We start from the raw sequence: 23,413 nt of genomic DNA on the forward strand, positions 1-23,413 counted from the left end.
GGGGTGTCCTCACTTTGGTTGCCAGCTGTTTAGACATTAATGGCTGTGTGATGTGTTATTTTGAGGGGACAGCAAATTTACACTGTTATACAAGCTGTACACTCACTACTTTACATCATACAGTCATTTCTTCAGTGTTGTCAAATGAAAAGATATAATCAAACATTTACCAGAATGAGAGGGGTGTCCTCACTTTTGTGAGATACTGTAAGTGTACTGACGGAAGACACATTATTAGTCTGGTGAGACTATGAGCAGTAAAAACTAAATATTGTATTGGTATTAGTGGTAGACATGACATATTTATCAGTCAGCTGATTAATCGGGCCGATAGCTGGCATTTTGAGATGCACCTCCGAGGCAGACGTATCCTAACTGTCAGCAGCTCTAATTTAACAGGCTAGCGTTAAAAAATATAGTTATACGGTACCCCACATCAAGCTGCTCTCTAAATATCTGCAATTACAAAATCTGTATTAGTCGACCCTTAATTAGTACTGAAAAGAGATATCTTAAATCTATACAAATAAAAACTATCTGCATGTATATACTTCCAATTTGTCAGTAATAAAAGTCTGTTTTAGGTAATCGTTTATGAGCTGAGCTTGAGCTCAGGCAGGTGGTTTAAGATTTAAAACTTCTGGTGTTATCAGTGAAAGGCTGGAGGTGTCAGTGTGATCAGTTGTTTTGTTCCACTCAGTGCTGCTGAAGTTATTGAACTGTGCGACGATCAAACAATGACCTGAATCAGTTCTAACGCCTGTTGTGTAAGAGAGAGAGAGACACACACACACACACACGTAATGTGGATGGTTGTCATGTGATGCAGCATTCAAACATTCAAGGCTGAGAGGACACACACTCTTAAATGCACAAACACACACTCTTTTCTCTCTGTTGTCCCTCACAGTCATTTCAGCCTCGTTATCTCCAAGTCACAGCTACAGAAAATCATTATTTTTTCCCAGCAATTTACCGATTATTTTAAATGCATTCATTTAATGTTAACGAGAGAATCCTTCTTCCAATTTCTCATTGTGTTCATCGACAAGATTCGGTTCTAAACATCTCATTGGCTGCAGAAATAAAGTGTCAGTTATATTTATAATTTATATTCTGCAGGTCGCAGCGTCTCCAGTTTGAGGTTTTCAGTTTTGTATTTGGTCTCAGCCTGTTGTATTTTGTGTAATTGTTCCAACCCTGAACATTGTTAATGTTAAGAAAATCCTCTACCAAAGAACGATTGAGTCACAATTAATGATCTTTACTTGCAAGGAGTCAACACATGCACTGCAATGAATACAGAATTGACTGACGAGAAAGGCTTGAGAGTCTTCTTTTAAAAAGTCACACCCATTGTTTTTTCATGACATAAAAAGTAGCTGAATCTTTATCTATATCACATGTCACTTAAGAATAGACAGGAACTGTTATTTATCTTACGCCATGTCCTTCCCTGTAGGCGTTTCCTGTCTGCCTCCAGGCACCAGTTCCTGTCCTATAAGTTCACTGAGAGTGCATAAGTGCGTTGAAAGTGTTAAATGCTTCATCTTTCTATTTTTAGGCAAGCATAGCATATTTTCCAAACATTTTATTTTCATCAATTTGGCAAAAACACATGTGCATTTATTCCATAGAGTAAGGTGTTATTTAATAAAGATACAGATTATGTTAGTTGTTTCAGTCTTATAACAAGAGATAAAATGGACGGCACACTCAGTTTAAAAACCAAGCTGGAAACTCCGGGTCTGAAAAGTCACATGTTTCCAGTAGTCAGATAAAACTGCATCACAGCCAACGTCATGTAGATGTAACCGGCTGTTCCTGAGAACGTACTGCACGGTCCTGACTCCAACCGGCGACCTCGGCTACGGCAGGCGGACACACTTTCGAGGAGGCTAAAACCCATGGGCCCTGGCGTTTCTCTTTAGGTGTCGGGGAGTGAGGTTTACTCACTGCACAGCCTCGCCGGCTTCCGTCACACAGAGGTAGGTTGACCAGACAAAAAATTCGAGACAGTCCTGATTTATGAGCGGTTGTCCCGAGTCCTGTCCTGTTTAGGACAAAATTAAAGCTGTAATTGCATAATAAAACATTAACTATTGGTGTTAATGGGCTCTGTCCCTGCTCTCCACTGGCTGCAGCAGGGACTGCAGAGTATCTGGACATTTTGTCAAAAGAGTTGTTAAAGCCACAAAGTAACTCGCTGCTCTTTTGCCCCTCTTCTTTTCTAGTGTAGATGAAGATAGTTGTGAGGACAGGGGAAGTGTCGCTGCAGGAAAATTACATAAACTATATGTAACAAATCATTGCATACAATACAGTCATTGTGTTTTTTCTTAAAGACAGACAGGTGACTTCATTAACAAAAATTATACATTTTAGCGTTTTGCAGGTTCTGGTTTTACTGTTCGTTGACCGTGAAAGTAATGCACAGGAGGCCACGCCCACCTCCAACTCCCCTGTCCTGAATTTCACCTGTTCTTGTCTGGTCACGCTCTGTAGAGCAGACGGGCCGAATCATTATCATTTCATGTTCGTGACATCGTGTGACAAATAACATGACAGCATAACAGTCGTGTTGCATCTCCAGCTATCGACGTTCGGAAACAGCTGCCACACAGTGGACTGACTGAGGACAAGCTGTGTCTCACTTTGGTACACTAACATGCAGTATACTGTGTATATTATGTACCTAAAATTTAATAAATGTCCACATGGTGTCTCCAATCGAATGCGGATGGACAATGAACTACTTTTTATTTTTATGGCAAATTGTAACCGGGCAGCTCATTATCACTTGACCGCCAAAATATCTGCCGGCTTGTTTGCTCACGTGACTTAAATTTTATTAAAAATACAATAAATTTTCTGTCTTGTTCCTTCCCTTCTGCCAAGATGGCAATCATCGAGGGGGTGTCCAACGTGCTAGACTAAACTTTTTGACCGTTGTTAATAGTGAACTGCTCTTTGCCATAACGGTCAGTGTGAACGCACGCATGCACAAAATAGTAAGTGTGAGTACAGAATATAATGAGACACATTAGCCTGTTACCTGAGTGTCTCAGTTTATTACATAGTTGTTCTTGTTTACTTGTTTCAGTTTGTGTTGTCACACAACAAACCAGTTTAATTTAAATGCTTCCCACATCGTCTGACAGAATCAGCATAAATATAGGTAAATCACAAGAGCTGCTCAGTTTATTTTGACTTTTAAGATGATGCATCACAGGAAGTCCTTTAACCACGTAGGCCCCGACCCTCACTTGGCAAGCTTTGTTTTCTCCGTACACACTGACACACAAAGCTTTTAGGATTTATAGACTCTGGAAAATGAGGTAGGGCTGAAACAGAGAGAAAAGGATGGTTTACAGATTCAGCTTAGACTGAACTCGCGGTCTTTATTTGTAAAGCAACCCTCCCCTGGTTAAATGAGACCTATTATACTGCTTTTCCAGTCCTATATTGTAGTTTTGTGATGCCTGTATGACAGCTATGCATGAATCAAAGTTCAAAAAAAATTATTTCCTATCTTATACTGGCTCTTCATGTAGGCCTTCATTTCAGCCTCTGTCTGAAACAAGCTGTAGATGCTCCTGTCTCTTTAAGCCCCCCCTCAGAGCCCACTGTCTTCTGATTGGCCAAGAGCTAAAGCATGTTACCAGGCTGCTGTTGTTGCTGGGCGGAACAGGCAGACTGAGTGTTGCTGTGCTGTTAGTGTGGGAGCAAATGACCATATATGGAACGGCGGCTCCGTCTGGCTCCGTATTACATAGAACGGAGCCGTTGGTAGAAGAAGCAGTTCAAAACAGAGCGTTCAGAACAGGAGGAAACCTGAGAAATTTGCTCACATTGATTTCTTTTTTTTTAAAGCTTTGCTCACGTTTAACATGAACATCCAACATTATAACATGTAGATAAGTCATAAAATGTGGAAAAGCATAATAATAATGTAAAGTCCTGTTACACACGCTTGAAAATCTGATCTAACTGATTTAGTTTAGTTCAGGGCCTTTCAGATGCAGACAAAGTGTCAACTAATGTTTTTTATGTAGACGTAACATAAGAGAGGTTTGACGACGACGACAACTTTAACGCAAACCTTAGCCTGAGACGTTACATGGAGCAAAAAGACTGAGGTCATGTTAATGGCTCTGTGAAGCTGAGCTAAATGCTAACATCAGCATGCTCTCAATGACAATGCTAAGACTCTGAGTTTTAGCATATATAGCTTTTAAAATGTTCACAATCTTAGCTTAGCGTGTTAGCATGCAAACGTTTGGCACCAAACCTCAGGTATAGCTAAGGCTGATGAGAATGTCTTTAGTTTTGCAGGTGTAAGTACTGGACCAATAAAAATGTAGACCTCATGAGATGGCCCTAGGAAAAGTCAGACAATAGAAATTAGAGCCTGACTGATATGGGATTTTTAAGCCCGATACTGATTTCGATATTTCAGGATTTTAAAATCCTGTTAGTGATTTGATGATTGTGCCAAAACGATTGAGAATAACTGTAACAGTCATAAATCGGGTGTTGTAGACGCCGATGCCGATCTCTCTGCAAGTATCTTATATCGGCCGATAATATCTGCACAACGGTAAATCGGTCGGGCTCTAAAAGAAATATAATCTTGCAACCGGGCTTTGTGTTAGCAGAGAGCTGATGTTTCTGAACAACAACAACTAGATACCATAAAAATAGTAACATAGATTATTTGTCACTATTGACGAACACACAGACGCAGCAGCCAGGTTTAACTATGTAGAAACTTTAACTGAGAACCAAAATACTGACTGTTACTATCAATTCAAAGTTTGACTGTCCTGTAATCATAACCCAGAGACGAACCGAAACCAACGTCTGACCTGAACCCCAGAATCCAAACCTGAACCACACACACATGATTGAAGCCACATCAAGCCTATGATTTGAATTTTCTCCACAGATTCTCTTCACAGTTTGATTTTGTCTGTTATAATACATCAACTGTGTGTTCAGATGGAACTCATTGCCCTCATGTTTGTGTTTGTATCTGGAGGTGTGTAAGGCAGATTGCCCCTGAGTGTGTGAAGGTATTTTATCTCTGTGAGGAGCACCTGATTTTCAGACCTCGAGGCCTCTGGCTTCATGCTGGTAACATTTGAAAACGCAGCAGCAGTGTGTGTCCATCCCGATGTGCATGTGTTGAATCCCCTACCTTTACTGTTCAGCTTTGATGCAACATCAGTGTGACACGCAGCTTTCAGCCAAATGTCTTTGTCTCTGTTTTCTGGAGAGAGACAGATGAAATCACAAGGTATAAATTCAACACTACAAGATTGTTGGGCTCGCTAAACCAAGCAAATATGTTTCCACGGGGATGTGATTGGACGTGAACCAGAGCACTGGACTTCTGTTTTAATGATTCAGAACTTGATGACAATGTTTCCCCGCAGATAAACATTTCAAAAGCAATCCGGTTCGATAATATACCTTAATTAACTCGTGGATACAGATGGCATCCCGTTCCGTCACGTCTCCATAGTGCTCCAGATATCCACTGTCAGGAGACACATTACCTGTACCTTACCACCGCCGCTGAGCCCACATTAACATTAATATCAAAAGGCTGCAAATCATTTTCATTGGCACACTGTGCGAGCATGATAACACTCCAAACAAAATAAATCCCAAGTACTTCAACTTACACTCTTAATAAATTATAACTGTACAAACCCCTGCACCTCTACTCAGAGCGCCATTAGTAGTTTAAATGTGCTGACATGGAGACAGACCATTAGTCCAGAAATATTTATTTAAAACGACATCACAGACAAGACAGACTGTAAGGACGGCTACTCTGAGCTGTGTTTACATTACATTAGCCTAAACCAACACATTCTCACTCCAAATATGCAACGTCCGGTAAAGTTAGCAACAATAAATAATGCTAGCGTTTCGAAACATCGCCATTTTGAAACTGCGGGTTATTAAAGCTGTGAAACGTTGCAGTTTGGTTGGGTTTAGGCCCAAAAAGTACTTGGTTATGGTTAGGAAAAGATCATGGTTTGGGTTAAAATAACTACGTACGTCAGTTAACATGTAAGTCAACTAATGTCACTTGCGTAAATTACATACAATTTACACAACTTCAATAAAAATATTCATTGCTGACTTTTTGTTTCACACAAGACACGAACCCTGGTGTCCTGGTTCAAGAGTTCTGGCCCTCCAACCACCTCCTTACTCAGTCTTCTCTGTTAATTATCATACCTGCCTTTACCGTCAAAAACAGACGCTACAGGGCTTCCTCCCACTGCGTTGAACCATGACGCTATAGGGATCCCAGCGCGTTACAAACTGACGCCGATGGGCCTTGACCATGCGTCCATATGTGGCGAACGTGGTATGTTACATAGTTGGCCAAGCAACGCAGCAAAGCCAGCTGTCTCAAACTAAAATAATGGTAACGCAAAGTTCTTCCACACACGACCAGGTGTGGTTTCTTTATTGTGTTGATGTACGAGTGTTTTCTTTAACGATCTTTTTGATTAGAGAGGCTGGTATCAGTCATTTTAAATGTTTCCAGCAGCAAAACTAAAAACTGTAGTTATAAACTTGACAAGACAGGCAGAGGAAACAATGCAACTTTTAGCTTCTGAAATAGTTTAAAGCTCTGATAGAGCTCAGGATTGATCAGGACGGCTGCTTTACTCCAAACAGTTTCACTGTGTGAACTTGGACTGTGTGTGAGACCATTTGGATGTGTAGAAGAACACAAGATATTAATTAACGTTAGATTGCGACTGATCCTGTCACGGTGTCGGGAGATTAGTGCTGCCGTTCCCCGTGATTAAATGCACACAGCGTATCTTTTAATGGGGAGACGCTTCCCCCTAATTTACCCACCCGGAAAGTCACAAAACGTTTTGCCTAAGGCTCTGCCTGCAAACAGCGGTGCTCTCAGTTCTTGCATGCTCAAGGTTTTCAGGCGTTTCCCCAAGTGTGGACACTGAGCGTGGAACAGTTTTTCAAGTTGAAATGAGGGTAGCGACGTGTAATCAGCTGCGTCCGCATGGCCTTCATTTAAATTGATCATGTAATCAGTGGGGTTTATTCAGATGATTTTATTTAAACATACATATAATTACGGAGGTCCGGACCTCGGTGACTTCATACGACCATGCTTGTAAACACTCTGTTGAAGGACAGTGTGTAAGTGCGTGCCCACACACAGTCGTGTCATGTGCGCATTTCTACGGTGCAGCACCCCTAAGCGAAAAGGATAGCAGCAAAACAATCAGCTCATATGTTGATCTAATGTGCAATCACCAGGCTGACAAAACTGCTGACACGCTGAGGCATGAAGCCGTCACCAGGTTTCTTTTTAAAGGAAGCGTCATGTGAACGTCATCAACAGAAAACAATAACGCCTGCAGGGAAGGTCGCACACACAAAAATAAACTAATATACTAAAATATATTTATAAATCTACCACTACAAAACGAAGATAAATATAAGTGACTTCTTACCCCCCCGCCGCCTGCATCACACTGAGGGCTGATGGGAACTGGAATTGACACATCATGCTGCTTTTTGCTCCTCGCTCTTATTCCTCCCATCATGCTCCTGTCGCCTGAGTCGTTTTATTTCTGCTGATGGTTGTTGACCCGACATCACAGCAAGCTGCTCAAACCAACAGCACACTAACAGCCACGCTGACAGCAATGGCAACAAACTGTGGCTTCACTGGTCCGACAAAGAGGCAGGAAGACTGATAAAAAGAAGATTTATAGCAGGGTTTGAGGGACGTGGAGCCGGAGAAAAGACCTTCTTTTAACAACTGGAGACAAGACAGCTGTCAGTTAGTTGGAGTAGTTCCACTAAAATGTTTATTTATGTGTAATCTCAGTTTAAATTGTAAGTATGAAGATCATATGTGGATATTTCTGGGTGAGCAGGATCATGGTGCAGCTGCAGGATGTAGTTAGAAACAGGGTGTTTTACCAGCTTTTCTCTGACTTTGTTTAAATGTACTACATTTGTGGAAGCCGCTGAAATAAAGCCACTGTATTTCAAGTGCAAATCACCAAACACATCCCTACTGAATCAGACCTTGTGCTTACAATCATCTTTCTTTGCCTATATACGTTTCATCATCAGTTGCTGTGTTTTGTCCCATTTGGCCTCATGTGGACTTTGGTTAGGTTTTGGCAACAAACCCACTTGGGTTTAGGAAAAGATACTGGTTTGGGTTAAAATAAGTATATCACAAAAGTCAAGTGTCGTAAGTCACCTACAAAACGTTATTTAACTTAAAACATGTCACCTTTGACTTTCTTCCACGTGGGACTCAAACCTCGGTCTCCTGAGTGAAAGTCCTGAGTTTACTTGACTTATCCACCCCACCGCCTCTATACATGGACTTTCATAATAAGTCACCTGACTTCCTCTGCCTATAGAAGGCGTGGCCTTTCAAAAATATCAAATATGCTGTTGCATAATAGACCTGTACAACCGTTTTTTTTTTGTTGAGGTCGGGCTGGTTTTGTCCCATTAGGCCTCAGGTGATAATGGCAAAAAGGATTATTCAGACTCGACCTCAGGTGTCTAATGACAGTCATTACAACAGCCTGGACCGCTAACGAACCAATCGTGTCCATCACCTTGATAACGACCCAACACAGGGTAAAATAGCTGGGACTCCCTACCAGTCAGTGAATGACAAACGTCTTCAAATCCAACCCGTTCGCTCTCCCTGACTCATCAGATATGGACGCATGGTCAAGACCCATCGGCGTCAGTTTGTAACGCACTGGGGATCCTTGTAGCGTCATAATGCAACACACTGTTGGAAGCCCTGTAGCGTTAGTTTGTGACGGTAAAGGCAGGTATATGATATTTAACAGAAAAGACTGAGCAAGGAGGTGGATGGAGGGCTTTCTTTCCGATCTGCAGATCCCACAGGGAGCATTTCAGAATAAGAGCATTTGCCTGCCTGATTTTGCTGACATATTTAGATTTTGTTGATTTAGTGATAAGTGCTTGCTTTTTGACCTTCTACTATGATTAAGTAGCTACATAGTTAAATTGTTTCTTTTTTGTCTGTTTTATCTGTGTTTATTGTTGGTATACGATCGGGGGTCTGCACGGGGTATTTTATTTTGAAAATGGCTGCATATTCTCTCCAGAGAGGACCGAAGAGACACTTCTGGTGTGAGCACAAGTATTGACTAGAGTAGCTGCGACGCAGACGGGCTCAGGTGGGACCCGCGATGAAGCTCCGCCCCCCCCTGTGCTGAGAGTCTAGCGCCGCCCCCGCCTAAACATAACCAAATTGCAACGTTTCACAACTTTAATAACGTGCCATTTCAAAATGGCAATGTTTCTAAATGCTAGCGTTGTATTTTGAAAGTCTACCCAGACGTTGCATATGTTGCTAAGTTGAATAAAAATGAAGCTAAAGGGCCTTGATCACGAGTCAATATGTGATGAGTCTGGAGTGTATGTGTCATCAAAAATCTTCAATCAAGTCCAGTTGCCTTTATTTTAACCGTCCTTGGATAACTGTGACTTTTCCACCTGCTGATTGGCTTTCTGTTAATGAACAAATAGATTCATTGAATATAATCAGATTTTCATTTACTTACATTTATGTTTTCATCCAGATACTTGATGAACAAATCGTCCATTTGAAAACAAGGACGCTCTGTTGTCCCTCTGCTGACCCTCTAATAAATTCCTGTCCAGACTTTAGGCCACGGGCCTCAGGTTTGACGAACACTGCTTCAGCTTGAGATGATTTCAGATGACTTCGTCAGCACTGTGAGATCTAATGAGAAGCCGGACTCATAGAGGAGATAAGGAATGATAATATCCACGAGCTGGTGAAACTTTAATTACATGCACAGTGATTCAGACACGACTGTAATTACAGAGTGATCTGGGTCAGCTGCACGTAGAACGAGTACACGTGTAATTTTGTTACATAATTGAAGTAGTAATGGATTCCTGCCTGCTGTAAACAAACACTGATCCAGTTTATGTCCAGTTCAGAGAGGATTTTTTCCACTTCTGTTCCCAACACTTGCTGTAAATAATGCTGCCTTCAAAGCGTGTTGGCTTGAGTGGGACCTGCCGTGTAAGGAGGTGGTGGCGTCGATGGATGTGTCAAGTAAGCTCAGGACTACAAGTCCCATGTTAAAGAAAGTCAAAGGTGACAAGTTTTAATTTAAATAAAGTTTCTGACTGAATGTTTTGAGTTACATTACATAACGTGCTTATTTATTACCCAGTGAATTTGCGCCCTTTCAGTTAGCAACAAAACGCTTGATTGTGCGGTGGTCACGCCTCAAAAGTTGAGCTATTTCAAGAGTGCTGCATCTGTCTGAAAGGTCAGTAAAAATATATATTTTGGGCCCAGGAAATGAAGCTGCTAATAATAATGAACACCTTGAAATAGGGTGTTGATCTCCTCAGGCCTCATTACACACCTGATATGCTTAAATCCAACAAGCGTTCAACTATTAACAGCTTGGAGTTGGAAAATACGCATTAAAATGTTGACATGGTTAAAATACTCACTTGCCTAATAGTTGTGCACACAGTGTATTTGTGAGTTAAATAAGTTAATTAGCTGCAGTCAGGGTCGTATTTGACATTTAATTTACTTATTAACTTCTGAATTCTGTTTTTCTCTGAACTCCTTATTATTTCCCTACTTTATCTCTGTCTGTATCTGTGCGTCTGAACCTGGAGCAGCAAGAAACCTGGATTTTGTGTTAACCAAAACACATAAATATACCAATAATTAGCAATAGAAAATACATTTCGAAAGATAACAAGCATAAAATAGGAAATAAATGAAAGTAGAGTGATGATTGTATCCAAATTTAACCAACACAAGTAAAAGTACTGATTTTTCTCATATACGTTGTATTAAAACTACTCTGAGTACATGTTATTACTACCCACCTCTGACTACCAGGCAGGGAAATGTCAAAGAGTCCATCAATTTATGAGATTCTGTACATTAAAAATAAACATTTGATTAAACAAAACACATCTTGCTGGTCAAGCTGCTCTAGACGTTGACTTCCTGCCGTGTGATCATCAGCCAATACTGGCTCATTAACATACACCAGTATATAAAACTCTGTTCTCTTGGTTTTATTTATATATTTATATTATGATTCATATGATAATGGTCTAAAAACATACATTTAACTGTAGCTCCAACTGAAGGGGCGTCCTCACTGTGACGCACACTCCCTCCACAGCCATATTTCTACATATGTGCGCTCATTGAATCGTTACACAGGTTGCTGGGATTTAAATGGCCGTAATGAGAAGAACGACCTTTCGATAGAGTCACTGAAATAATTTACATGTAAAGCAGAACGGCTCTCAGCAGTCTAATTACATGAAGACTTTGGATTCATAGGCGAGTGGATGAACCTCGGTGACATTTAAATTAACTTTTCAGCTCAGAGAAGAAACTCTCCGCCTATAAATTACAGCATTTTTGTGTATTTTAGATGTTTATTTATGTGTGTGTATATTATATAATCAATATATACTAAATACTTTGCATTTGAGTAGCATCACATTTAGGTAATAATGTTCTTTAAAGACTACTGTCCTTTTCTGCCATAGCTAATATTTAATCAATTCTAGCATGTTTAGGGGAAAATTGAGTGTTAAAAATAAAGACTATGTCACAACAACATAACATGACCCCGGACTCACAACAGGAACGCCTGCACTGCGGGTTTGTTGTGTCCTCTGCCCGGCGTCAACTCACACTGGAGGCGTTTGGGAGCGTTCTGCCTGCCCGACTGTGCTTCTACCTGGAAACGAAGAGTCAACTCTGAGAGTTTTTATTTAAGATACGTAGGGAAGGCACGGTGGAGCAGTGCTTAGCCCTGTCCGCTCACAGCAAGAAGGTCCTGGGGATTATTATTTTAACCTAACCAAGTAGGGGAGAGCCGGGACGATTGGACACAGCGATTTTCTCAGAGCCCAAACAAGTCTGATATGCCAAACTACCTCAGCACATACAGACACAGTACTTACAAGAACCGGGAAAGATCAAGTGCATACGTCACACTTTCAGGGAGTTATACGAAAGAAGCTGTTTTCAAGCACGGAAAGTAAATTCACGTTTTACGACAAGTTGTGTTAATTGTTTTATGTGTCATGGTCATGATCACGTGACAGATTAGTTAGTACTTTGACATTTAAAACTTCAGGATGTGTTAAAGTTTTACAGTTTAGAAGCGAGTGAAGTTTAAACGTCAGGAGTCACGTTCCCATCCATCCATCCTCAACCTGGACTGGAGCCAATCCCAGCTGGCATCGGGCGAAAGGCGGGGTACACCCTGGACAGGTCGCCAGTCCATCACAGGGCCACACATAGACAGACAACCACCCACACCTAAGGACAATTTAGGGTCACCAATTAACCTAGGCTGCATGTCTTTGGACGGTGGGAGGAAGCTGGAGAACCCGGAGAGAACCCACATAGACACGGGGAGAACATGCAACTCCACACAGAAAGGCCGGGGCAACCGGGGTTTGAACCCACGACCTTCTTGCTGTGCGGCCACCAGACCACCGTGCCGCCCGACACGTAGCCATTCTACCTTATTTAGATACAGCGGGAGGGGGGCAGAGTCCACTAGACTACAGGCTAGACCACCAGGATACTTACAGCCTAATAATAGGGTCTTCACAGTTGACCAGGAAAACAGGTTGCAGATGAGCATAAAGAGGGCAGCCGAGATTTGATCCAACTGTGCATGAACTGTTGGATATTCTAGTTAGCTAGCTAAGTTATATTTATTAGTTTTTATTAAGAAAATGGACATACTGAATTTGCAATTACATATTAAGAAGGCTGAGTCAAGCTTTCTAAATAAAAACAAGAATAACTTAAACTATTTAAATGTATAAACATGTTTCAATCGTCCCGGCTCTCCTCTAGTTTTGGTGCGTAAACCTAACCACCTGTTTCACACCATTAACCACTTTTCTTTTTAAAGCCTATCCGGATGTCGCGTATATATTCTTGTTAACTTGACCGCGTGTCGTGGACCCACATGTCGAAGCCAAGGGGTTTTGACCGAGGCCCCGTCCACAATACTGCGTTTTCGTTTTAAAACGGAGACCGTTTGCACCTCCCGTCCAGACTAAAACGCCGAAAACGGAGAAGTTTGAAAACGCTGCAGACCCCGTTTTTCATTTCAAAACGTTTTAGTGCGAGCGGGCAAAACCGGAGGAGAAACGATGACGCATCACATTTGGCTCTCTGATTGGGTCTTATCAGTCATGCAAAGTAGAAACACGATGCTACTGACTGACTGTGCAAGTAACTTACACTTGTACTCTGCATGTCACTACATTGTATTTACTTTCCGATGACTCCCAGTCTGTTTTCCGCCGCCGCAGTTGCTTTTAAACTCCTGTGTCACATTCAGTAACAGTCCCAGCTCGTTGTTGGTCCATGCAAAATAAAATCTGGTGCGGTTCTTTGTCTGCATTACTTTATTCTTTCGCCAAATCTTCTGGAACTACGGAATAGACCATCTGCTTCACGTTTACACCGGCACGCGCATGCCCAGTGTACGTGAGCGGCCACTAGATGTGCGTTTGTGCAAAGTGTTGCAAAAGACAGCTTCTGAATTTAGGTCACAAACCAATTCTCAGGCAGTTTTATGAACATTTCATCTCTCTCTGGATTTCAGCAGGAAGATCGTGTTCAGAGAGACATAAGAGAGCAAATCGAGCTGAAAAGCCAGGGGATCTTTCTCATTGCTAACAATATTTCATGGACTTCAGACATCTGTCAGTCTAAGGTCACACGCTTGTTGACCTCGTCGGCGTCCATCACGTGAGTCCTTAAGGACTCAATCGGAGTGACAGCCGACACGCATCCGTCAGCATCGTGTCTCCTTTTGTGCTGAAATGTCCTTGAATGTGACTGTAGCTGCGTCACCGCCTCTTTATCAATTCACATTACAAGACAGAAAACATCTTTTAGGGTCAGCAGGGTCGGTCTTGTCTCCAAAGGCTCTCAGAAAGGTGGATTTTTACCTGGAGTCACCGGAGTAGTCCTCAGTATCCCACAGTACTGGACACATGGTGCGTTCAGGAGCGTCGTCAAAACTTGAACATGAGCTGAACGTGAAGTGTTCGTGTCGTGCTCATACTCGCTGTCACGGTAAAGAGTGACGAGAGCAGAGGTGCAGATGTTGCCGACCTTAGCTGATTGTTGATTTTGTTGTTTATGATGGACATTGTCTGCTTTGTTTTTACATCCGGCTGTTGAATTTCAGGCCTAGTTACATATCCACATTGTATTTAAGATTGTTGTCATGTTGATTGTGTGACTGATGTCCTGAAATTCTGCACTTCATTCCTTTATTCCACTGTTGTTCATCCAGAGTCTGCAACACTCAGTATTTCCTCCAGGGACAAATAAAGTAGAATTTGAAGTGGTGTGTAACAGTAAAGCCTGGTTATGCTCAAAAAGAGGCAGTTTTCACGACGTCTGACCTCATCAGAAGTGTTTATAGCCACCAACTGTGGAGGCAGGAGATGCATGAAACAACTGCAATATTTCTGTTTGAGGGGAAAGATTTATCCACAAACACACGTGTTCACACAACACGCTACACATGAGTGGAAAGAAAAAGTGCTTTTGAGAGTATAGATAAACATAAAAGTACATTTAAAAAGGAAAAATCGAGTTTCCTGAAATTCACAACAGCTTGAAAAATAATTCTAGCTAAATATGATGTGTAACTGAAACCAAAAGAAGAAACGCCTGCCCTTTAAAGGACCTTTTAGCTCGCCGTTTAAAGGCAGACCGGACCGATCCTCCCTGAGTCAAACGCAGCGGTGGTGGGTGAAGCTGGATCCTCTCTGACAGGCCGCGCTGCCCTCGACCTGCCACAGTTAATCTGAGAGATTTGTGACCTTGCAGCAAAAAATAAAAATAAATAAAACCTGCTGACGGGATGGAAAAGGTTTCCTCAAAACCAGCCACAGACTGTAGGAACATTTGGATAAATATTCATGTACATTCTTTTAACAAAAGTCACTTACTGGCTGTTTTTCCCTGTCAGGCAGCTCGTGCACGGATTTTCTCTAAAGCATAAAGCTGCAGGCCAGACAGCTAAACAAAAAGTTGTTTTCACTGATGGAAAGTTATTAAATACATTTACTCAAGTACTGAGGTACAAATCTGAGGTACTTTCCTTCACTACATCTGACAGCTTCAGTTACTTTACAAAGTCAGATTTTTACACACAGAGAGTTTAAAATAAATTAAACAGTTTATACAAGTACGGCTGAAACGATTGGTCAGTTGACTATTTTGATCATTTAAGTCATTTTTCATGTAAAAACATTTCATGGTTCCACAAATGTGACGATTTGCTGTTTGTTTTTTGAAGATTTTGCTGTTGAAGATTTGTAATTTTCTTTGGGCTCTGCGTAACTGTGATGGCATTTCTCACTATGTTAAGAATTTCAAAAATCAATCAGTCAATTAATGGATAAAATAATCAGCAGATTAATCCATAATTACATTAATCATTAGCTGAAAATCCTGCTTTTACATAAATGCATAAGGAATAATAATAATAAAATATATAAAAGTACAGTCACAGGACAAAGAGTAGTTTGCTTTTATTACTTTATGTACATATTCCTGATTATACATACTTTTACTTTAGTATCATTTTCAATGCAGTAGTTTTTACATTAAGGTATTTGTACTTTTACTGAAGTACAGGAAGTATTCAGACTTCCTCCACCACTGGTTGTTGTTATATCACAAACAAAACAGCAATTATCATCTTTTCCAGGGAAAATACAGTGCTTTTACTCCACGCTCTGAAACGACTGGTTTAGAATTTGCATGTTTTGAATATGTAACAAAAGGGAAATTTAAGGTAACATTAGGGTTTAAGAGGTAAAAATAACAGAAAATACAACTCCTCCCTTTTCTGCTGACAAAAACAACTGTAGGAAGAAATCCACACTGAACCAAAGGTAGTTTAGTTTTTAAAAGTGACTTTGTGCTGATTCCCGCTGCAGTCAGATGGCTGCGTGTCCTTGAGCCGGCGTGTTGGTTTGTTTGTTGCCTGCTGCATCAACTCCCCTATCTGTCACAACATGTCGGACGCCATCACTGTCACCGCGTCCTTCACAGCTTCCTCTTTATGCTGGCTGCCGAGTGGAGCTCAGAGCGTTAACAACCTAATAAACATTTAACCCAAAGCGTGCCGGAGGTGACGTCTCGCTTTATGGGTCACTGCAGGATGGGAAGCATCAAAGTCAAGCGCGAGTGTTTGCGCAGGAGGGTGTGTGTTAAACTGTGAAATGCTCAAGTGGTTTGGCTCAAGTTTTTGTGGCAACATGACATGACTTTGGGTGAAAATTTGCTTCTTTACATTGGATGTTCAGGACCCGTTGGCGTCAGTTTGTAACGCCCTGTGGCGCTAAAAGTAGGTGTAGGATATTTAACAGAACAGTCAGAGTAAGGAGGTGGTTGGGATGGATGGTGGGCCAGAAGCCGTACTTTTAACCATTTCTCATGTGAAACAAAAAGTCAACATTAAATGTTTTTATTCAAGTTATGTAAGTTACTCAAGTAACGTAAGTTCAGTCACATAAGTAATGTTATTTTAACCCAAACCACTTCTTTTCCTTAACCTAACCAAGAACCTTTATTTTTAAAGTATAACCAGACGCTGTATAATTATCATTGACCGCGGAGCCCTACATTCCAAAAAGGACACCAAAGGCTATCCAGGGCGTTAAAAAGCGACGCCAAGGCCCCTTGAAGCAGATTGGAAAGTCTACTGGTTGTTTTAACAAGTCAGTTCTGATGCGTGGCGGGTTTCCAAGACTGGAAACAGGCAGGACTGTGAACAGAAATTAAATTAAAATGAAAACATTTTTTAATAACATTTTTTTTAATAACATTTTATATTTTTTCTGCATACAGGCTGAAAATTTTGTGTCAACAACGTTGGTGATGTTTATTTGTTGTAGAGCACATCGCTCTGTCCAGATGTAATTATATAACCACATGTAACATCACACTGGAATCACTCTATGGGTCATATGTTAAAGAAAAAAGTATTAGTAGATTAGGAGTATTTATAGATTTTACTTTGCTAAATGTAATTAATAGGGTGTAAAAATATTTTAACAAACTAAAGTGCAGGTGAACTTTGTGAACTTTGTGAGGTTTGTGAAGATGTTGGAGTGGAAGTACACTGACATGCCAGGGTCCACAGAATCTTTTTATTAAAACTGCAGTTTGGTCCTGAGTCAAATTAAACAGGCTGCTGCTCTGACTGACTTCCATCTCTGATGTCGGATGTTTCTGCTGGCAGAGGAGTAATTTATGCCGTTTGCGTGGCAACAGAGAGACGGGACGAAGCGATGTGAGACACGACAGAGAGAGGGAGCTCAGAGCATGTTAATTAGAAACAGCGATGTACAGGAGATCTTAGTCTTTCAAAAGGAATTAAGGTCGGTAGTCTGTGATAATTAGGCTGATGGATGTGAAGGTTTTTCCACTGTGTGGGATAAAGTCATTAATATATTAGAGAAAGCTGAGTTCTGCTGAGGTGGAGAATTAAACTGCTGCGATTTCCAACATCTGATGTCTGGTTTTCCTTCTCTTAGGTCGCAATGATGCAATGTAGCACTCAAACTGCAAAATGCCTCCCTCAAAATCAAACACCGCATTCAAAATAACATAAACACATCTCAAAGTGAAGCATTTGCATCAAACGCCAAACACTTTTTTCATAATAGCAATTGTTGGATATACCATGCACGCACTGTCGTTCTAAGTCTAAAGCCCTTTTGTCTTTCACAGGCTCATGGATGCATTTCCATTCAATGTTGTAGAGTGAACGTTATCTGCTGAGGTGCTGAAAAGTACACTGTCAACACCAATGCAATGTTAAAACAGAAAATATTTACAAATGCTTATGCAGTAATCCTACAGTTAGGGCTGGACGATTTCACCTAAAATCAAAATCACGATAAACTGAACATTTTACCTTGATTACCATATCAAAGGATTATTTTGTTTTTGTTGTTGTTGTTTGCCCTCATATTTTACTGACATTGTACTGTAAATATGATCAATTATGAAAGCTGGGTTTAGTTATTTTTTTGATTCACAGATTTTAAAAATCGATTATCTAAGTATTAATTAATAAGGTAATGTTGACGTCCACATTACAGAGACATGGTTCCCCTGTATTCGGCGCATCGCCGCTGCTGAATTATGACCGATGCTACAAAAATTTCACTCAATTATTTAATATCAATGCGGAACTACTGATTTTCACCCGCACACCCGTAAATCACACTTTGCTAGCTTCTCCTCCTCATTCATCAAATGACAGTGAAGTTACGTGACAGCTGCTGTTATAAGAGCAGCAGAGTTAACGAGTTTGCCTCTCCCTCTGATGGCGTTTCACAAGAACATAACAGATTGAGAAACGCCTCGAGACTCGGGGAAGTTATCACTGTGACAGTAATTTAAAATTCAAAAAGCAGAAACACGCTGTTCACTCTGCAAAGTAAACTGCCAGGAAGGTGATTACCTGCAGCATCGTCACATTTACATGTCCTTTCCTGTTTTGTCCTCCAGGTGGCGATGGCGCCCAAGCCCAAGTACCCCTTCCCCACAGTGGACGTGCCCGACCACGCCCACTACACCATCGGCTCCGTCATCCTCGCCGTCGGCATCACCGGCATGATCGGCAACTTCCTGGTCATATACGCCTTCTGCAAGTACGACAACTTCCTGTGCCCTAATATGGTGTTTGGAAAAACGTACCATTCATACAAGTATGATGTCAGATGAGTGTGTAGTGCGTTCTGACTGCGTACAGTTTGTGTACATGCGTTGCCTCGCTCATAAACAAAATAAACTCACATTAGGTGTAAGAATATTTCCTTTGACCTTTTGAGAGTTTATTTTAGCTTTTATCTGACAGCTGAAACTACGACGGGAGGCCTGAGCTGAACTATCGGACTTTCGCCTCCCGAGGTACAAAGTGGTTTTAGCTGGTTAGCAACTTACTCCAGTTGACATCTCTGCAAACTAACACAGAGGTCTTTGACATCAGAGCTGTCACTTCTTCACATCCTGGTAATTTTTTGAAAGTTTAAAACTGAAATTCTTTTACATTGCACCTTTAATATTTCCTGTGTTTGATCTTTTTTTTTTGCCGAGTTCAGCAGCTGAACTTGTTGCAGGTTTAAATCCCCTCGATCATATTGTTTATCCTCCACTTCTGTAATTATGTAAATCCAAACCTCAGATTAAAGTTTAGAAAATGTGCTTCTACACGAAGGCCTAATAGTTTTATAATTGTAACTTTATTTGTGCAGCATTGTCCCAGAGCTAGCACAGAAACGTGCGTGAAACAGGAAAATAGTTGTACACCTGGTCACATCGCAGAGCTTTAACACAGTCATACAGTAGAAAGTAAAAACAGATAAACGTTTAAAAGTATTTGTGCTGATTCTCAACGCTTTAACGTCATAGTTTAGTGGGGGAAGCCCTTTGGCATCATTTATGAACTGTAGAAGCAAGTGTGTAGTAAATAACAGAGACCGGTTTCCCATGTGAAACAAAAAGTCAACATTGATTCCTTTTAGTTAAGTTATGTAGGTTACGTTACGTAACTCACGTAAGTAAGGTAGTTATTTTAACCCAAACCAGGATCTTTTGCTAAACCTAAACAAGTGGTTTTGGTGCCTAAACCTAACCAAATTGTGACGTTTCACATTAACCACTAGTTTTATTTTGAAAGTCTTGCATATTTATTATTGCTAATTTGACAACGGAGGCCTACACGTATAAAAAAAGACCGTACCCAGGGTGTTAAAAAGCGACGCCAAGGGACATGTGACAAAATGGACGCTGCAAATCTAGACTGCAGGAGGAGCCTTTTCTGTTGTGCCCTTGTTCGTACAAATGTGACCTGTACTCTGAAAGCAAAAGGAAGCCAATGAAGCGAGGTGAAAATATTGGTGGTGTGTTTTCTTCTTGTGGTTCCAGTTAAAAGCAGAGCAGCTTCATGTTTTTTCTCTTTTAGAGCTGCTTCTTCTCACGCACGTGATGTGATAATTACAGGAAAAAGTCTGTTTTTTGTGTGCTGTTTGAAAGACTGTCAGTCTGCACAAACTGAAAGGATTCAGTTCTATTTTCCTTCCTGGTGTTGAAATAAAAGATAATTCACAAGTGGGAGAAACATCGTTTGACGAGCAAACACCTTTTGTTTCTGTTTCTCCTCTAAAACCTTCAATTCAGTTCATCTCCCGCTGTGATAAGCAGAGGGAGAGTCGGTAATGAGTCGTGTCTGCTGTCTTTTATCGACCCTGCGCTGCGTTTTTTTATCTTCCATCACTGCACAGAAAATGTCTCTGAAACAGAGCGTTTGCTGGAGTCTTTTGAAGAAGCTTCGGCACTTAAGATGAGCTCGACCGACCTATTGATTGGACCATTTGAGGCAGACCTGGTCCATGAAGGGTCTTCCATTGATTAAATGTTAAATTTGGTAGTGAAGCAGTGATGTTTCTGTGTAGGCTCTTCCTCATCCTCCTTTAGTAACCGCATGATTAATCCAGCCAGTTAGCTTTAAGTTAGAGAGCAGCAGCAGCAGGAGGAGACTCAGCTCTGATTAAATCAGCTTTAAAGGACAGCTTATTAGATACAAGCTTTTATTGGAATTTGAAGAAAAATGGTTTGAAGTTTGGCCCTGACTCAGATGTTACATCTCCTTTATCGAAAAGCCAAAGATCTTGATTGCACAGCTGCTGTTCTTCCGATTCAGAAACATTTAGGGCCTATGTATGACAGGAGAGTGCAACCTGGGTGAAATAGGATGGATCGTCTCCCCATTAAGAAAGACGCTGTGCGCACTTACGCACGAGGTACAGCAGCATAAGATCATTGATTATTTGAATCATTATGAAGTGACAGCAGCCTCTCTGATCAGGAATTTGTTAAAACACAAACACACAGCCTATCGAAATCTATTTACCCATGATCCATCAGGGGAGCTAACGTCTTGTTAAGAGGAGCCGAGCTCACCCGTAGTTTGCACCCGGCCTACAATCTCGACCATCGGATTCCCGCAACAGGAAGTAACTTTACTCTTTTACTCTGCTTCCAAAATGTTTCTCATTGTTGGTGAATTATTAAAAAAACAAAACACAACTTAATTTTGGGTTAAAGCGCGTTGTAATGCGCATTACTGAGATCGTAACGGGTATAATATTACCGATTTTCTTTTAGTGATGCGTTACAGCAAAAAGAAATACATTACTGTAATTGCTCCCAACACTGCAACCCCTTCAATCAAGTCTTGTACAATACAAGCACGTTTCCTGCTTCACACTCACACAGCAGCTCTAAACCAAACATTGTTCAAATCACTGCACAGAGTTCTGCTAAGATTTTCTGTTTATTTCCATCTGGTTTCTGCAGAATTTCAGGACATTTGCCATCATTCTGTTTTGAATGTGTTGGAAAAATATGCTCCAAATATATATTGTTTCGCAGGTGATGGAGGACGGATGAGAAAAGAGTTCATGGATTTTGGAGAAAGCAGTCAATGAATGTATTATGTGTGAAAGCAATGATAAATGATTCACAGTTTGGTCCACATACACTTCTGTTCAACTTACTGTGTTAATAGTTTTGACAAATAACTTCAGTTTTGACCAATGCATGTTAGTAATTAAAAAGAAAACCGTAAAGTTTAGATTACCAACATCCCACCTTCCTGCCTGTCCTATCAATTCAGTCTGTGTGGACTGCTTTACCCAGTGGATTCAACAGGAAAGGCATCACATTAAGAAGATGAAGACACCGTTTTTTAGTTGTCTTTTTGTAGTTTGTGGTAACTTGAGGGTCTTTTTCATGCTCTGAAGATGTGGAATTTTGAACTTTCTATCTTGAAGCGGTCAAACAGTGATTCCGTTTGTTTTAGTCTGTTTCCGAGTTTCTTTCAGCTTTCTCCACTCGTGTCTGTCTGTTAATTATAACCACACACACCAGAGAAACCCCTCTTACCGTGGCGTTAAACCTGCTCTGGTCTCGTGGCTTAAACATGGCGGTCTGTGTGTGTGTGTTGCAGAAGTCGCAGCCTGCGGACGCCGGCCAACATGTTCATCATCAACCTGGCGATCGCAGACCTGCTGATGTGTGTCACCCAGACGCCCACCTTCTTCATCACCAGCATGCACAGGAGGTGGATCTTTGGAGAGAAAGGTAGAAACAAGTCACCTTTTGCCTGATGAAGGTCTAGCACCGACGTATTGTTGTCAGTTTCCCCTCTGAACTTTTCACACGATGTCATTTGTTTGAGGCCCAAAATGGTCAAATTATTCACTTTATTTTTACCTCCTTTAACCTAAAGAGGTCACGTATTCGGTGCCGTTTGTGTGTCGGCAGGATTACAGAAAAACTACTGGCTCAATTTTTATGAAAATTGGTGCAGAGAAACAGCATCGCAGGTCGGTTATGCAGCAGCTTATTTTGACACATATTTACATTTGTTGTTAGGCCGCGACCTCTAGTGGCAGAAGAAGTCAGGTGATCTAGTCAAAGTCCACGTAAGGAGGTGATGGGATGGACGAGTCAGGAAATCTTGGGACTTTAACTCAGGAGACTGAGGTTTGAGTCCCGCGTTATAGAAAGTCAAAGGTCACATGTTTTAAGTTATGACATTTTGTACATGAAAATCATCATGTGACGTAATGTACTTGTTTTAAAGAAAAACCACAATCTTTTACTAAACCTAACCAAACTACCACCGTTTCACAACATTTACCACATGTTTAACGTCAAGTTCCAGTACACCTGTCACTGGATTGGTATTCGCCAACGGTCACATATGTAGTTTTGGGACACGTGACAATCTACGTATTTTGGTCAATAACAGAAAGTTATGTGAAGCGTTTTCGTTAAGCGTAAACCCATAGGGATAGGAGCAGGGACAGATTTATTTTTAGCAAATTAATTCAACGCTGGTGTGATCGAACTTACTCTACATTTACTTGATTTGAAATAAGATTCGAATGCTGCTCTCCTGTGTGCAAGTCCTGTATTTAACCCATTCTACCTCCTTATGCTCTTTATAGTTTATAATACGTCTACTGACTTCTTCCATCGCTACTGCCGTACAGCCACTACAGGTCGCTAAAAACCTCAACATCTGTTGTAATAAGCGGTGTAATAATTGACCTACACGGCTGTTTTTCTTGTGAGGACGGGCAGCTTTTGTTTATTCACAGAAACGAAATGAGTTGACAGCGACCGCCTATGATTGGTTGATTGTCATTTTGGGACACTTATACGTTGGGACACAAACACGTT

General features: G+C 41.0%; 1 protein-coding gene and 1 long non-coding RNA gene across 3 annotated transcripts in view; one reads left to right on the forward strand and one right to left on the reverse strand.

Annotated features, from left to right (window-relative positions):
* Positions 1-23,413, forward strand: part of LOC119913464 (melanopsin-A-like) — a 61,649-nt gene that overhangs the window by 21,526 nt on the left and 16,710 nt on the right. Inside the window, exons 3-4 of the mRNA XM_038732893.1 lie at positions 18,671-18,813; positions 22,173-22,306. Coding sequence (XP_038588821.1) covers positions 18,671-18,813; positions 22,173-22,306 — 277 coding nt within the window. The remainder of the gene's footprint in view (positions 1-18,670; positions 18,814-22,172; positions 22,307-23,413) is intronic.
* LOC119913465 lies at positions 1,312-22,199 on the reverse strand. 2 transcript variants are annotated; one of them, XR_005446456.1, is made up of 3 exons: positions 22,109-22,199; positions 5,201-5,272; positions 1,312-2,053 (listed from the first exon to the last, which is right to left on the reverse strand). It is a non-coding gene; the product is annotated as an uncharacterized LOC119913465 (long non-coding RNA). The 2 variants fall into 2 exon arrangements; XR_005446457.1 differs by lacking the exon at positions 1,312-2,053 and adding an exon at positions 3,161-3,344.

The sequence above is a fragment of the Micropterus salmoides genome, unplaced genomic scaffold (genome assembly GCF_014851395.1).
Source record: "Micropterus salmoides isolate LMB-PRFRI ecotype aquatic unplaced genomic scaffold, ASM1485139v1 Ms_hic_scaffold_2, whole genome shotgun sequence".
NCBI lineage: Eukaryota > Metazoa > Chordata > Actinopteri > Centrarchiformes > Centrarchidae > Micropterus > Micropterus salmoides.